Raw genomic sequence first — 15,910 nt, forward strand, 5'->3', positions numbered from 1 at the left:
AGTAGCAGCCCTAAGGGGTTCCTATCAAGTTATGATTCACTGAAGATTGTAATACTTACAAAGCATGTGACAGGTATATGACATTGTGTTTGGCAATACATTCTTATAACCCTGATACCTTATTTAAGGGTAACTTTTCCATTTAAAAATGTCTGTTAACCAGTTAACTAGCTTTCTGAAAACCCTGCTGTGTGAACACTTGATAAAATAGCTTTATAAGTTGATTAACATTTGAAATAAAGATAAAACAGGTTTGTAAAGTTGCTCCCAACATACACCATCAGCATGTGGTAGCTTTCTCCTATCCACGTTTTTAAATGCAAAATAATGGGTTATCTCCTACATGTCTTCCAGGGTGAGTTATGAGAGTTAAATGCTATCATGTTTGCCTCTAGACAAAATTTTAATTAGACACACAAGTAGGAGAAAACCATGTTTAATTGAAAAATAAAGCAATACATCTCAAATAAGACTGCTTAACAACATCAACTTTTGAGGCCTGTTAAGTGGTACTGTGAAATTTAGGTGTAAAGTATCAACAGTTTCCTCTCTATTCCTAAACCACTAATCAAAGGATGGGAGGTTTTCAACAAATATTTCCATACTGAGGAGTTCCCAGGTAACAGCAAGGAAAAGTTGGTATTTTCCTTATGAAAAAACTTTTATGAAAGACACACAAGACAATAAAATGATATTTAACTAATCCACAAACTTCAAAACACAATTTCATCAAGCTGATCTCTACAGTTTTCCTTTAAAGACGTTCTCGAATCTCCGAACAGTTTTACTTGACATACGGGAAGTATTAAATTCTGAAACAAAGTACTAAAGTTATTGCTTTAAACTGGAAAAATCTATGGTCAAAAGTCTTTTTTAAAAAAGAGTTCATTAAACAGCTATTCCTATAATTACACTCATATAACTGCAGAGAAACGTTCAACCACATAGGAAACATCACTCTTCAGGATGACAGAAACAAGGCGTATGTTAAGATGTATGGCTTTTTTGGTGATTGCTATTACTACCCATAAATAAAGTCATTACTGTTTGACTGAAAAAGGTTTTTACAAAACTCTGTTTCAAAATTAACATTTTTATTAAATCAAGTTAAAAAAACATTCACTGTAGAAAAGTCAACAAGGGTTTTAACAAAACCAAAATATACCTTTTTATACAACATATGTATATATTAGCAGCAAACTACTTCTGAGATTTTATGTTCTTTTAGTTATTTATTTTAAAGAAAGCATAAACAATTATATTAGTATGGAATGTCAGCTAATCCACTCTTCAGCTTTATTCTGTGATTTGGGCCTTCTAGTACAAGTTATTTTATGACTTTCATTAATGAATACTAAGAATGAACTCAATTTTGACTAAAATGTAGTGAAACAGAGTGGCTGGTAGGATCCATCTCACTACTATAGTCCCGCATTATCTTTCCGATAACAAATGAGCACCATATAAACATTTAATTGTGTAGGTGTGTAAACTCAATTTTTAAGGTGTCATAGTAGCCAAGTAGACAACTTAGCATTTGACTGTTACTTTAAAAATTTGGTAACATACAAAGTTTTAATCAACTCAGATAAACACATCAACCCCATATTACTAATCCCTTTTAAAAATCTTAATAGAAATTCTGCATATACCCAGACAAATTGCATGCTTGTATGTGTACATACACATACAAAAGTGCATGTATATATACATACACATCTTTAGCTTTGAACAAATTTCTAAATTGAGATGAAGTCAAACCTCTCATTTAAATATATAGAGAGAATGTAATATCACCAACTGCAAGTTTCTAATACAAGTTTCATCATAGCTAACCAGCAATTCTGTTACTGAAAATTCTGAAGCCAAAGAGCTGTAATTCAGCTTACTGTACTTTAGGCTTACAAATTAGTCAGCCAAACAAACAAGATTTGACATTACCAACTGTCCACCAAAGAAATCAATTTTTCTCTTGATATTTCCTTCTAACAGCAAAAAGGAAATATCTATACAATGAGCTTTTGCTTTTTAAAGAGTTAAAATTATTAAAGAAATCTCACTAGTCTTCAAAAATACTAAACATTATATAAATACAACTTTCTTATAGTTGAATTCTTCAGCTAGAATCTGTATTTAAAAAAGTTTCCTTTGGATTGTTTCATTTAGCACTTCAAGTCTCCATTTGCAACTCAAATAACTGGCTCAGTTTTGTTAGGTTTATATTAATCACATCATTCAGAATTTGGTACTATGTTACCTGTGTACAATAATGTCAATAGAAGGAACTGCACCAAATTTCAAAAGCAAGGAAAAATTCAAGAATATGTAATGCAAAAAAGGTAAGTACAATAGGGATTCTCTTTTCACCATTAATGAAATATAATCCTTTTAATGTTTATAAAGATAATGTCCGAAGCTTTATCTTTTAACTTATCAAAAGAATTAAGTTTTTACATGGCCCACCTTTATTTTTCAATTAAAAAACTAAAACAATAGACTGAATTACTTTTATTAATATACACATCAAGTTATTGAAATGGTGACTTCATGTAGTTTTCTCCTTAAAGATGGCACTTGCAGGTACAAAGATGCAGAGGTGTCTACAGCCTTCAGATGTTTACTTGAAAAGATTCTTCAACCGCAGTTTGATACTGGGTTTCCTCATCTAGCTGAAGATTCTAAAAATGTAACATTAACATGTCAATAGGAAAAACATATTCAATTACTCAAACTTTGCCCAATACATTACACATCTTGATACACATTACATATACTTGAAACTGTTTATGTTACAACAAACTTAAAAAATAAGAACTAAAATTTTAAAATTCAGTTATAACTATTTATAAATAGCTAATAAACAAAAGAGAGGATCAACAGAGAATGAAATTTCAGAGTTACAATGCCTGATGCTAACCTGAATTAACAGCATCTTAATCATAATATAAAGATTACAACTAAAGTCCATTCAATCTGATTATACTATTACTTCTTAACTTAAAAAAATTCTATTTCCTTTCAATTATGGTCCATGGATGCTTTAAATTAGGCCTCCTCTTTTACAATCTCAAATAATTAAAATTAAATGTTCTTCTGTGGCAAGGTGAAACAATCTGACAATCAGATCAAAAGTGGTTCACAAAATATATTTTTGTTTTTCCAAACATAATTCTCCAGATGCAGTAACCTTTCTTACATTGAGAATTCAGAATAATCTATAATTATACCATAAAAATGCTAAAATTATCTGACTATACCTGAATTCTACATATAGTTGACTATTTTTATACAGTATTGCTAAAAAGTGCAAATTACACAAAATAAAAATATATATCAAGAATGATGTAATTTCAACACTGGAGGGGCAGAGGAAATATAAATTCTGTTCCTGCCAGTCTCAGAATTGCCCATGCCTGTGCTCACCTAAACATGAAAACAAGTATGAACCATGTTTTGTCAGGCTGAATCTTAATAAGACTTTTAATTCACTTAAGATGAATAAAATGCAAATTCATAATTAATAAAATAAAAGTCATCTAATTTTTTTAAAACTATCAAGACACATTTCAGAAGTAAAAATTAAATTCATGCTTTGCTCTATAGATCCGTTTTTATATAACTTCCCTCATGTACTCTGTTCAAGCAGTGAACTAAGGCCAGAATCTGCTATTCAGTCTGGCCTTACCCTGGGTCAAGAAGATCCCCTAGAGAAGGGAGCCACTTCACTATTCTTGCCTGAACAATTCCATGGACAGAGGAGTCTGGTGGGCTACAGTCCATGGGGTTGCAGAGTCGGACACAACTGAGTGACTAACGCTCTCACTTTCACTACTTAATAAATAAGCTCTGCATTTTTAAAAAGAATGTCTCTCACATGTAGATATTATGAGTTTAACACGCTACTTACACTACACAAGAAATACATCCTCTAGCTGTCATACCCGGAGAAGGCAATGGCACCCCACTCCAGTACTCTTGCCTGGGAAATCACATGGACTGAGGAGCCTGGTGGGCTGCAGTCCATGGGGTCGCTAAGAGTCGGATACAACTGAGCGACTTCACTTTCACTTTTCACTTTCATGCACTGGAGAAGGAAATGGCAACCCACTCCGGTGTTCTTGCCTGGAGAATCCCAGGGACGGGGGAGCCTGGTAGACTGCCGTCTATGGGGTCGCACAGAGTTGGACACGACTGAAGCGACTTAGCAGCAGCAGCAGCTGTCATACCAACTTTACTTTTCTAGCAGGTATAATTTTTATTAAATCTAGATAATATTCATATAAATCAGCAGCTTGTTAATCCAGGGGCTTGCTCGTCCTCTATTAATAATCTCTCTAGTATAGGAGGTAGACAATAAATTCACCACTTACACAAACCAAAGTTCACCTGTTATTATCAAATCAATAGAACTTGCTCTATATCAATCCAACATGATACAGTATTTCACCTCAAAACTCATCCAGACTGAAAGGTTAACGTGACTTCAATGTTTAAAAAGTATTTTCTTAATATTGAAAAATTCACTTACCACAAATTCTCCATAATCAAACTGATGTCTTTGATTTAGATGACTAACAAAATTTCTAGTAACCTGGCTAGGATCTCCCCAAGGAAGAGACACACAAATAGGACACGTCTATAAGAAACAGAATATTTCAAATAAAAAATAATGAAAATAACTCAATATTATTATTGAAAGTATTAAAACAACATGTTACCAAAAAATTTTACATGAAGCATTTCTAAGGGCCAAATTTCATACTAGATTATTTCTAGACCAAATTACCTTAGATAAATTATACTAATCTGACACAACACAATAAAAAGAGAGATATTATATATTCTATTACTTAAATTTGATTATTCTACTTTTTAACAAAAACACCACATCCAGCCTTAACCAACTGTAATGACAATTATCGTTAATCAGTATGTAATCTCTGTTCAAGGGGCTCTCAAAGCAAGAACACTGAAGTAGTTTGCCATTCCACTATGGACCACATTTTGCCAGAACTCACCACCATGACCCATCTGTCTTGGGTGGCCCTGCACCACATAGCTCATAATTTCACTGAGTTACACAAGGCTGTGATCCATCTGATCATTTTGGTTAGCTTTCTGTGATTGTGGTTTAAGAAATGCAAAAAGGCAAAATGGTTATCTAAGGAGGCCTTACAAACAGCTGAGAAAAGAGAAGCAAAAAGCAATGGAGAAAGGGACAAATATACCCAACTGAATCCAGAGTTCCAAGGAACAACAAACAGACTTAAGAAAGCTTTCTTAGGTGAACGATGCAAAGAAACAGAGAAAAACAATAGAATGGGAAAGACTAGAGATTTCTTCAAGAAAATCAGAGATACGAAGGAACATTTCATACAAAGATGGGCACAATCAAGGACAGAAAAGGCAAGGACCTAATAGAAGCAGAAGAGATTAAGAAGACGTGGCAAGAATACTCAGAACTATACAAAAAAGATCTTAATGATCTGGATAACCATTATGGAATGGTCACTCACCTAAAGTGACCCTATGGAGTGTACCCTGCCAGGCTCCTCTACCCACGGGACTCTCTAGGCAAGAATACTGGAGTAGGCTGCCATTTCCTTCTCCAGGGGAATCTTCCTGACCCAGGGATGAAACCCACTTCTCTAATGTCTCCTGCATTGGTAGGTGGGTTGTTTACCACTACAACCACCATTCTGCAAAGATACAATTTACAAAGCTACCTCTCGGTAATGAGTCCTCAGTTCACCTTTCCTTACTTTGCGCTTTTCCAAGCTCTTCTCTTACTTTACCCTCACAATAAGCCTCTCTCTTCTTATAAGTTAGTTACCGGGATTTTTTTTTAGTAAGATTTTTTTGTTTTGATGTGGACAATTTTTAGTCTTTACTGAATTTATTACAGTATGCTTCTGCTTTATGTTTTGGTTTCTTGGCCACAAGGTATGTGGGATCTCAGAGATCCTGGACAAGGGATTGAACCCCTACCCCTCGCACTGGAAGGCAAGTCTTAACCACTGGACTGCTACGGAAGTTCCTGAAGGTGAAGGTGAAGTCGCTCAGTCGTGTCTGACTCTTTGCGACCCCATGGACTGGTAACCTACTAGGCTTCTCCATCCATGGGACTCTCCAGGCAAGAATACTGGAGTGGATTGCCATTTCCTTCTCCAGAATTTTAAGTATCTCATTTGGCTTCATAGTTATCAACCTTTTGATGACAAAATATACCTTACTGATAATGTCCCATCCAAATTTAAATTAACCACTGTCCCTTGTACACATGAAGGGAAATAAATAGAACAGCATACCTTAAATAGAAGACTGACATAAACACACATACTTACCACAGGAACTATCTGAAATAGGTGATTACTGTTACAATGATCCAGTAAACGCTGTCTGGTAAAATTTGATTCTTGACACAAGGGACACTTAAAGGTAGGATGCCCAGAAGAACTATAAAACAATTTTAAATGAAGCATACTGAATTTGAAATTGTAAGAATGATGCACTCCTATTTTTTGATCAATTACTATTTCTTTCTTTAAAAGTTACAATTATTAAACTAATCAAAGATTCTCTCATTTTTTGAAAACTATGTTTTCAATAAACAATCTACAAAAGATATTCCCAAACAATCTCAGTTTACAGTTCTCTTATTGTCTAGGAAACTTTTTCATGGTGCCTCTAAAATAGGCCTTAACAAAAAGAAAAACAAACCCAGTTGTCCCATTTATTAAGTAGATCTGAACAACTTAATTCAGTCATTAATGCAATCAATATATATCACTGTATATCTCTTGAAAATTTTAAATATTCCATAGTGTCCCAGTATGGAAACACCATATCTAGGAAATTAAAATTTTTAAAAGACTTCCATGAATATGGTATATAACTTTAATTTATCCTAGTTTCTAAGAATATACACACAAAATTCACAGAAAAATGAAAACATCAATTATCAGAATGATCAACATTTCAAAATATTTTGAGGATCATACATCACTGCCTTTTAATCCCTCAATTTCAGCAAGGGACAGTTCAACATTGACAACTTTGCATAAATTATGCATGGAAGAAACCTGACCACAGTGACACAGAAAAGCCAACTACTTCTAATTTAATGTGATCCACAAAGCAACTGATGCCTTTCTAAACTGCTAACTTCCAGCATTAACTGAATTTAAAAATTTTAATTTAAAAATCCATCATTGGAGAAATGTCTGTTTAGTTCTTTGGCCCATTTTTTGAGTGGGTTGTTTATTTTTCTGGAATTGAGCTGCAAGAGTTGCTTGTATATTTTTGAGATTAATTCTTCGTCGGTTTCTTCATTTGCTATTATTTTCTCCCATTCTGAAGGCTGCCTTTTCACCTTGCCTATAGTTTCCTTCACTGTGCAAAAGCTTAAATTAGGTCCCATTTGTTTATTTTTGCTTTTATTTACATTACTCTGGGAGATAGGTCATAGAGGATCCTGCTATGGTTTACGTCAGAGAGTGTTCTGCCTATGTTTTCCCCTAGGAATTTTATGGTTTCTGGTCTTACATTTAAATCTTTAATCCATTTTGAGTTTATTTTTGTGTATGGTATTAGAAAGCATTCTAGTTTCATTCTTTTACAAGTGGTTGACCAGTTTTCCCAGCACCACTTGTTAAAGAGACTGTCTTTTCTCCATTGTATATTCTTGCCTCCTTTGTCAAATATAAGGTGTCCATATGTGTATGGATTTATCTCTAGGCTTTCTATTTTGTTCCACTGATCTATATTTCTGTCTCTGTTCCAATACCATACTGTCTTGATGGCTGTAGCTTTGTAGTATAGCCTGAAGTCAGGCAGGTTGATATCTCCAGTTCCATTCTTCTTTCTTAAGACTGCTTTTGCTACTATTTGAGGTTTTTTGTATTTCCATACAAATTGTGAAATTATTTGTCCTAGTTCTCTGAAAAATACCACTGGCAGCTTGATAGGGACTGCATTGAATCTATAGATTGCTTTGGGTAGTATACTCATTTTCACTATATTGATTCTTCCAATTCATGAACATGGTATATTTCTTCATCTATGTGTATCATCTTTGATTTCTTTCATCAGTGTTTAATAGTTTTCTATACATAGGTCTTTTGTTTCTTTAGGTAGCTTTATTCCTAAGTATTTTATTCTTTTCATTGCAATGGTGAATGGAATTGTTTCCTTAATTTCTCTTTCTGTTTTCTCATTGTTGGTGTATCGGAATGCAAGGGATTTCTGTGTTAATTTTATATCCTGCAACTTTACTATATTCACTGATTAGCTCTAGTAATTTTCTGGTGGAGTCTTTAGGGTTTTCTACGTAGAGGATCGCATCATTTGCAAACAGTGAGAGTTTTACTTCTTTTTTTCTGATCTGGATTCCTTTTATTTCTTTTTCTTCTCTGATTGCTGTGGCTAAAACTTCCAAAACTATGTTGAATAGTAGTGGTTAGAGTGGGCATCCTTGTCATGTTCCTGACTTTAGGGGAACTGCTTTTGACGAACGGATAAGAAAGCTGTGGTAAATATACACAATGGAATATTACTCAGCTATTAAAAAGAATGCATTTGAATCAGTTCTAATGAGGTGGATGAAACTGGAGCCTATTATATACAGAGAAGTAAGTCAGAAAGAAAACACCAATACAGTATATTAACGCATATATATGGAATTTAGAAACATGGTAACGATGATCTTATATGCGAGACAGCAAAAGAGACACAGATGTAAAGATGAGATTTTTGGACTCTGTGGGAGAAGGCAAGGGTGGGATGATTTGAGATAATAGCATTGAAACATGTATATTATCATATGTGAAACAGATCGCCAGTCTAGGTTTGATGCATGAGACAGGGTGCTGAGGGCTGGTGCACTAGGATGACCCTGAGGGATGGAATGGGGAGGGAGTTGGGAGGGGGGTTCAGGATGGGGGACACATGTATACCCATGGCTGATTCATGTGAATGTATGGCAAAAACCACCACAATGTAAAGTAATTAGCCTCCAATTAAAATAAATTTTTTAAAAAATTAAAATAAAAATAAAAAATAAATCAAAAAAATAAAAAATCCATCAGTACAAAGTGATAAGTATTATTTACTAAAGTAATAGAAATTTCCAAAGCTTACCCTGTATTCTCTTGGTAAGTTTCTATGTTATCAGATGCAGATGTTTCACTCCTGTTACTAAAGAATCATTGGTGGGGGGTGGGGGAGAGAAGAGAAGTTAATACCTCAAGTGATAAAGCACGACACAGATTCATTACCTGCTAATGAAGACAACTAGTCTGAATTTGTTTGAAAAGCCTGAACTTCAAATAGTTCTGAACTATGATATAATTATGGCATTAATTATTTTTAAAATAAATTCTGGTAAGAAGACTGCTTATGATGTCCTTATCATATCCTCTAAAACTAACTTAGACATAGTTACAATAGTATACAGAATACAGAATTCTGCAGAATTATCTTAAATCCACAACACGACTATTTCTTCAGGTCCTTTTGACTTTCACATTAACAGACTCTCTACCTCTACCTGGACCAGTAAGTTTTTGAATGCTGGGGCAAGATCAAGAATTTGTGAACTTTCTGGCTTGTAACTAGGACATAGCTTAAGGTTGCAGCATCCAAAAAGGAGTAGGTTAAGAAAATATTTGAATGTTCACTATGTTTATATTTTCCAAAAAGGAATTAGGCTTTCTGACATTTAACACAGAGAATAACTTGATGTCCTCACCCGGACCCCATGCCAGTGTCGTGTGTCACTTGCAGTATTAGAGAAAATCCTGAGAAAGGTGGGCATGCTATAGGGATTGTCACCTATGCATTACAGAATTTCATCAATGTAGTCAATTTTATAAAAGCAAGATCTTTCAATAGCAGAAACATTAAAATAAAAATGAGATAGGCAGTGGACCAAAAAACTGTACCACACAAGAGCTTTGCTTACATCTGAGTACCAGAGTTAAAGAGTTATAAAGCTTAGAAAATTGATTATTCACTTTTCTTTTAACAGAATGACAAGCAATACTGTATCATCTACCTAACAGATATTCTCCAATGACAGTCATTTACCTTCTGGGAAAATACTGTTGTTGTGTCTCCACACATGTTCTCCACAAGGAAGCTTCCCTGATTTCATACTCAAATAGAAGATTATTAACCACTATTTTGTATCTTTTTAGCAGTTATTAATCTGTTTCTGCAGGTAAAGGTGGAAACTAAAAACTGCTTTTAAAATAAATTTAAACTATGGAGATTATTACATTCATTAAAAGGATGTTAAGACTTTAGCAAAAACAGGATGCCGCCTGTTTTTTTAATATCTATACCTGGTAACAGATTTTGAAACTGTTTTCAAGTCTTCCAAATAAATATAATCATTGGGTTTTGAACATACCCTTATAAAACATTTATAAAAACTTCCAAATGGTTTGTAAGAACAACTATAACATCAAAGAAGATAAAAAATTTCAACAAAAGCCCTTCTGAGATTCATCAAACAGGACTGAAAAATACAGGAATCTGAACCTATGACATATTTCTTCCATTTTGATCTATTATTTTCTGTGTTGTAGCTATCTTTTTCAGCCATGATAGTCATCAAGACCAAGTATCAGTAATCTAAAGATTTGGATCTAAATCTTTAAATTATTGTCACTGTATTAAATCAAGATTTTAAGAAATTTTAGAAATCAGTCAGCAAATTGTTTTCAATAAAAACAGTATTAAAACAAAGAATGAAAATATTTTGTACCATTAAATAAAGCAGTTATTTTTTAACTGGTGGAAAATTGCTTAAATATTTTGTGTTGGTTTCTGCTGTGCAAACTTCTCTTTAGAGTAACTTTTTCATCTTAAGCATTTGCATGTTCTATAAAATAAAGTATCAATCAGTACTATAAAATACATGTTTAGTCTTAAACACACATATACTGGGAGTATATTCTCAATTTTTTTCACTGGTAAGATACACAATCACAAAATTTCCAATTTAAAGCACTTTAATATCAAAGTTAATGCCCTTTTAAAATGCTTTTCCCCTCTAACTCCTCTTACAGTTTCTCTACTTTCCATTATTACTTAGTTATCATCATCATTCTAGCCCTTCCTGACTATCCTGTATCATGCCTACACTACTACTGGTTGCCTACTCATATATTCTAGAAACGTACGAATGAGCTCAACAGTATTGATGTATGGCAAAACCAATACAATACTGTAAAGTAATTAACCTCCAATTAAAATAAATACATTTATATTTAAAAATAAACAAATAAAAATGTTTAAAAAAGAACCACATTATCAATTTTTAAAAAACAACCATTTTATCTGATACAGAAAAACCATTCAATAAAATTCAACCTCCATAAATGGAAACAAAAACAAAAAAACCCTCTGATCACCCACAATGCTTTTAAAAATACAAATGCCTAAACTTAAATAGCAGACTATCTGGGAATGGAGCCAGACACATATGCTTTTATAACCACATAAAAGATTCTAATTTGAGTAAGAACTACTCAATGGAGAAATCTTAAAATTCAGGATGACATAATCACAGAACAGATGAAGAGTATTTATGTTTAAAAAACTGTAGTAAACTATACTTAATAATCAAATTTTGGACACATTCCCACTAAATCAAGAATTTTTAAAAGGTACCTGTTATATAATACTGATAGAGATCCTATTTAATGCAATAAATCAAGTATGAAATAAAGTAGTAAGAAACAAAACTGTACTGACAAACTAAATAAGTTTCTATGTAATAAATCCAAAAGAATACATAGGAAAACTATTTTGAACTATTAGAACTAGTCACCAAGGTTTCTAAATACAAAATTACATTAAAATCCTTAATATTACTACTCACTAGTAAAAACCACTTAGATTACAAAATGAGAAAAAAAGCTCTATTTGTACAGCAACAAAAACTAAAGGCTTTCCTAGCAACTAACATTTTCACTGTCACTACTACTAGGAAAAGATGTGTGTGCATGTGCGCGTACGCCGTGTGCACATACGCTCAGTTGTGTCTAACTCTTTGCCACCCCTCAAGCCCACCAGGCTCCTCTGTCCATGGGATTCTCCAGGAAAGAACACTCGAGTAGGCTGACATTTCCTTCTCCAACACAGGCATTGAACTCATGTCTCTTGAGTCTCCTGCACTGGCAGGCAGGCTCTTTACCATGAGCACCACCTGGGAAGCCAGGAAAGGATACACTAGAACATATTCATGTGTGCTCTAAATGGACTTCTTTTAGTACATTTTTTTTAACAGAGAGACAAACAGATGGGAAACAGTGGGAAAAATAAGTATCATATGATGCCAATTCTCTCCAAATTAATATGATTTCAGTAAATTCAAACAATGCTGCCAATTAAAATCTCTACAGAGATTTTCTGGAAGCTCAAAAGTCTGATCCTAAAATTCATGTGGAATAGCAAAGAGCTAAAAATAAGAGAAACGATTTAATAAGTACAACAAGGAGGAAAACTTTCCCTAACTGATCTGATATTAAAACCTATTGTTAAAGCCACAATAATTAATGTAACATGGTTCTTGAGGAATAAATGAAGCAACACAACAGAATAGAGATGTATAGGACCAAAATGGCATCATAAATCAGTGGGAAAGAATGGACTCCTCAATGAATGGTACTAGGACAAATGGTTATCACCTGGGGAAAACTTTTCCTACCTCACATTATACATCTGAAACAAATGCACAGGATATAAACATCATGAATAAGACTAGGAAGCCCATTCTATTAATACTAGATTAAAAAAAAGACAAGTAAACAGGACAGACTTCAGAGTAAGTAACACTTGGTCTAAGTTTTCTAAGAGAAGAAAAAGTCCACTAGCTGGCAAAGAGTATGGGTTAGAATGGTGGCGAAAGAGTGGAGGTGATGCAATGACAATGATTATGATGATGATGATAATTAAAAACTAACATTTAGGGAATTCCCTGGAGGTCTAGTGGTTAGGGGGCTTCCCTTGTGGCTCAGTTGGTAAAGAATCTGTCTGCAATGTGGGAAACCTGGATTCGATTCCTGGGTTGGGAAGATCCCCTGGAGAAGGGAAAGGATACCCACTCCAGTCTTCTAACCTGGAGAATGCCATGGACTAAGTCCATGGGGTCGCAAAGAGTCAGACACAACTGAGCAACTTTCAAAACTAGTGGTTAGGACTCTGGGACTTTCACTGCTGAGACTGCAGGTTCAATCCCTGGTCAAGGAACTAAGATTCCACAAGCGGCATGGTGTGACCAAAACAGAAAACAAGAAAGAAAAAAAAAGCTTAACATTCATTGTTTTACTTGTATTAACCTATTTATTGACTCCCAATCCAATTAGGTGTTTAATAGTATCATCATTACCCCTTTCTTTCAAACAAATGAGAAAACTGAGGTATACTTTCTTGCCAAACTCATACAATTAGTAAAGGAAAGAGCCTGGTACCCACGCAGTCTGGTTCCAAGCCTTCATATTTAACAACTAAGTCATTCTGTTTCTCAAGAATGGAAAGGATATGGTGGGAATAATTCAACATAGCTAAGGCACATGATGCAATAATGAGTGACCAAGAAAGCCAAAGGCTAAAAAAGGTGAGTGCAGATAAGAAAGGGCTTTAGAATAAGGGATTCTGTCTTATTAAGCTAGTTGCTGAATTAGATCATTGAACTCCTTGAGAATTTTGATATTTTCTCTCCAGAAAAATGTATATAGTACATACACACAAAATGGCAGTTTAGGTAGTTCACAGAGCTGTTACTGGCCCATGGAATTCAGGATGAGAAACACTGCAATGGGGGCATGGGAAGTCATTAACAAGGTACAGAGGGAAGCTACAAAGAGAAAAAGGTCAGAGCCACACTTTTGAAATACACTTTGACAACAGCAGGCAGAACAGACTAATGGAGGACCACCAACTAAAAGAATACTCAACAGGTCAAGTGAGAGATGATGGAGACTTGATGGGAAAGTGACAATAGGGTAGAAGGAGAATACAGATAAGGAATACTGCAATCACCTAAGACCAGCTGGATCTGGGGAATAAGAGGGAAGAAGGCAAGTCTCATGAGAAGAAAACTGAGTTATTTAACAAGTCAAGACTGCCCAAATCATATACTAGGAATTTTGCTAAGAGACAGAGACATGATTGTCGAACAAGACAAAGATAATCCCTGCACTTAAGAATAATCTACTGAGTTAATAAAAAATTGTTGAGTAATTCCAATACAGCAGAAATATAACTTAAAAAAAAAATCAGAAGGAATGAACCTAAGGGGAGAAAAAGAAAAAAAAAATCACAAAATAGAAGTGACCAATTTCATCCAATGACACTGAGCCAAGTAAAACGAGACTAGTAACCTAAAAAACAAGTAATCAAAGAATTATTTAAAACCTTTACCAGAACAGTTTTAACTAAGGAGTTGAGAAGAAGCTTTATTACAGTATGAGTGCTTACGAGTGGTTAAATTACTGAAAATTAGCAACATGTAAAATGAAATGCTACTAAAATAAAATCTTAAAGACTTTGCTTAACATATCGTCTCCTGGGAGCCTTTTTATAAAACTGCCAATACTGCCTTTCTTTACACAATTGTGTGTGCTTGCTGTTGATTTTTTTAAAAATCAAACACCTCATTATTTGGAGATAATTGCATAGATGATAATACTAAAAAGAAAACAAAAGAATGAATAACCCAAAAAAGAGGATAGTGGTTATCTCTGGGAGTATGGGGTTCAAATGGAGGATGGGCATACAAGGAGACTCTAAGGGGCTGGAAAATGCTATATAATTTTTGATTTCAGTTAGTGAATAACCAGGGATTTGCTTTGCGACTAACTTTTAAACCACACATGTGCATTCTGGCCATTCTTATGCATACAATACATTTCATAAAAATGTTTAATATACATAAACCTGATACAATAAGATACATATCAAACCAAAACCTAGCTTTAAAAGATTTGAGACTAACATAGAACTAATAATAGTACCAAGTCTCACTTTTACATGACATTTTTTATCAAAATAAAGATCTCAAACTAATAAAAAGATTCTAGCTTACAAAGACATTACTAAAAAGGGATTTCCTCTAGTTTTCAAGTAATTTCAGCTGCAAAAGAAAATACCTTCAATTCACAAATCTATTTTTCACTCAGACATGGAAATTTTCTTAAAATAATTTTTATTTAAGCTTAAGTTGAGCACAAAGTCAATTTCCCAGATTCAATTTAACATGTGTCAAACTTAAGACACGCAATTTAAAAACATAAACACACATAAATAAAACAAACAATACCTTATACAGCCTCCCCCAAATTTCCATTTTAACTATAAAAATAAATATTGCTTACCTGTTTCCTACTGAATCTTGAGAGATCTGAAAGTTTGGAATGATAGAAGAAACACCATATTCATCTTGATACTTCTTACAAGATTTGTAATGATGTCTCATGCGATAGAATTTAATCTGTAAATTATTGATTAAAAAAGCAATGTGACTTTCAAAAGAACAAACATTATATGATTCCATTCATATAAGGCAGAAGAGAATTCAGAGAGATAATGCAGAACATAGGTTACTAGATGGGATGGGGAAGATGGCGGGGCAGGGGAACAGCAAGTTACAAGTTAACAGGTACAGATTTTCTGTTTGGGATGATGAAAAAATTCTGGAAATAGATAATGGTGACTGTTACACAATGCAGTGAATGTACTTAATACCACTGTATTGTACACTTAAAAATGGTGTTTTCTACCTTACCATTCATAATAGTGCACTAACTGTTCACTTGATGCCTCATTAAATTGTGCATATATGTGTGTACATATATATAATACATATATCATATACATATGTTTTCTTAGCAAATGGAAATAT

The 15,910-nt window shown here is 33.9% G+C and overlaps 1 protein-coding gene across 4 annotated transcripts in view; it reads right to left on the minus strand.

The window, feature by feature from the left end:
• Positions 1-420: 420 nt before the first annotated feature.
• Positions 421-15,910, minus strand: part of RNF138 (ring finger protein 138) — a 41,666-nt gene continuing 26,176 nt past the window's right edge. For all 4 annotated transcript variants that reach the window (XM_069568944.1, XM_069568942.1, XM_069568943.1 and 1 more), the window contains 5 exons: positions 15,384-15,499; positions 9,139-9,195; positions 6,345-6,456; positions 4,529-4,636; positions 421-2,678 (listed from right to left, as the gene is read on the minus strand). In XM_069568944.1, the coding sequence (XP_069425045.1) occupies positions 2,610-2,678; positions 4,529-4,636; positions 6,345-6,456; positions 9,139-9,195; positions 15,384-15,499 (462 nt within the window). In that variant the 3' untranslated portion in view covers positions 421-2,609. The remainder of the gene's footprint in view (positions 2,679-4,528; positions 4,637-6,344; positions 6,457-9,138; positions 9,196-15,383; positions 15,500-15,910) is intronic.

This window comes from Ovis canadensis, chromosome 23, assembly GCF_042477335.2.
Source record: "Ovis canadensis isolate MfBH-ARS-UI-01 breed Bighorn chromosome 23, ARS-UI_OviCan_v2, whole genome shotgun sequence".
NCBI classification, from domain to species: domain Eukaryota; kingdom Metazoa; phylum Chordata; class Mammalia; order Artiodactyla; family Bovidae; genus Ovis; species Ovis canadensis.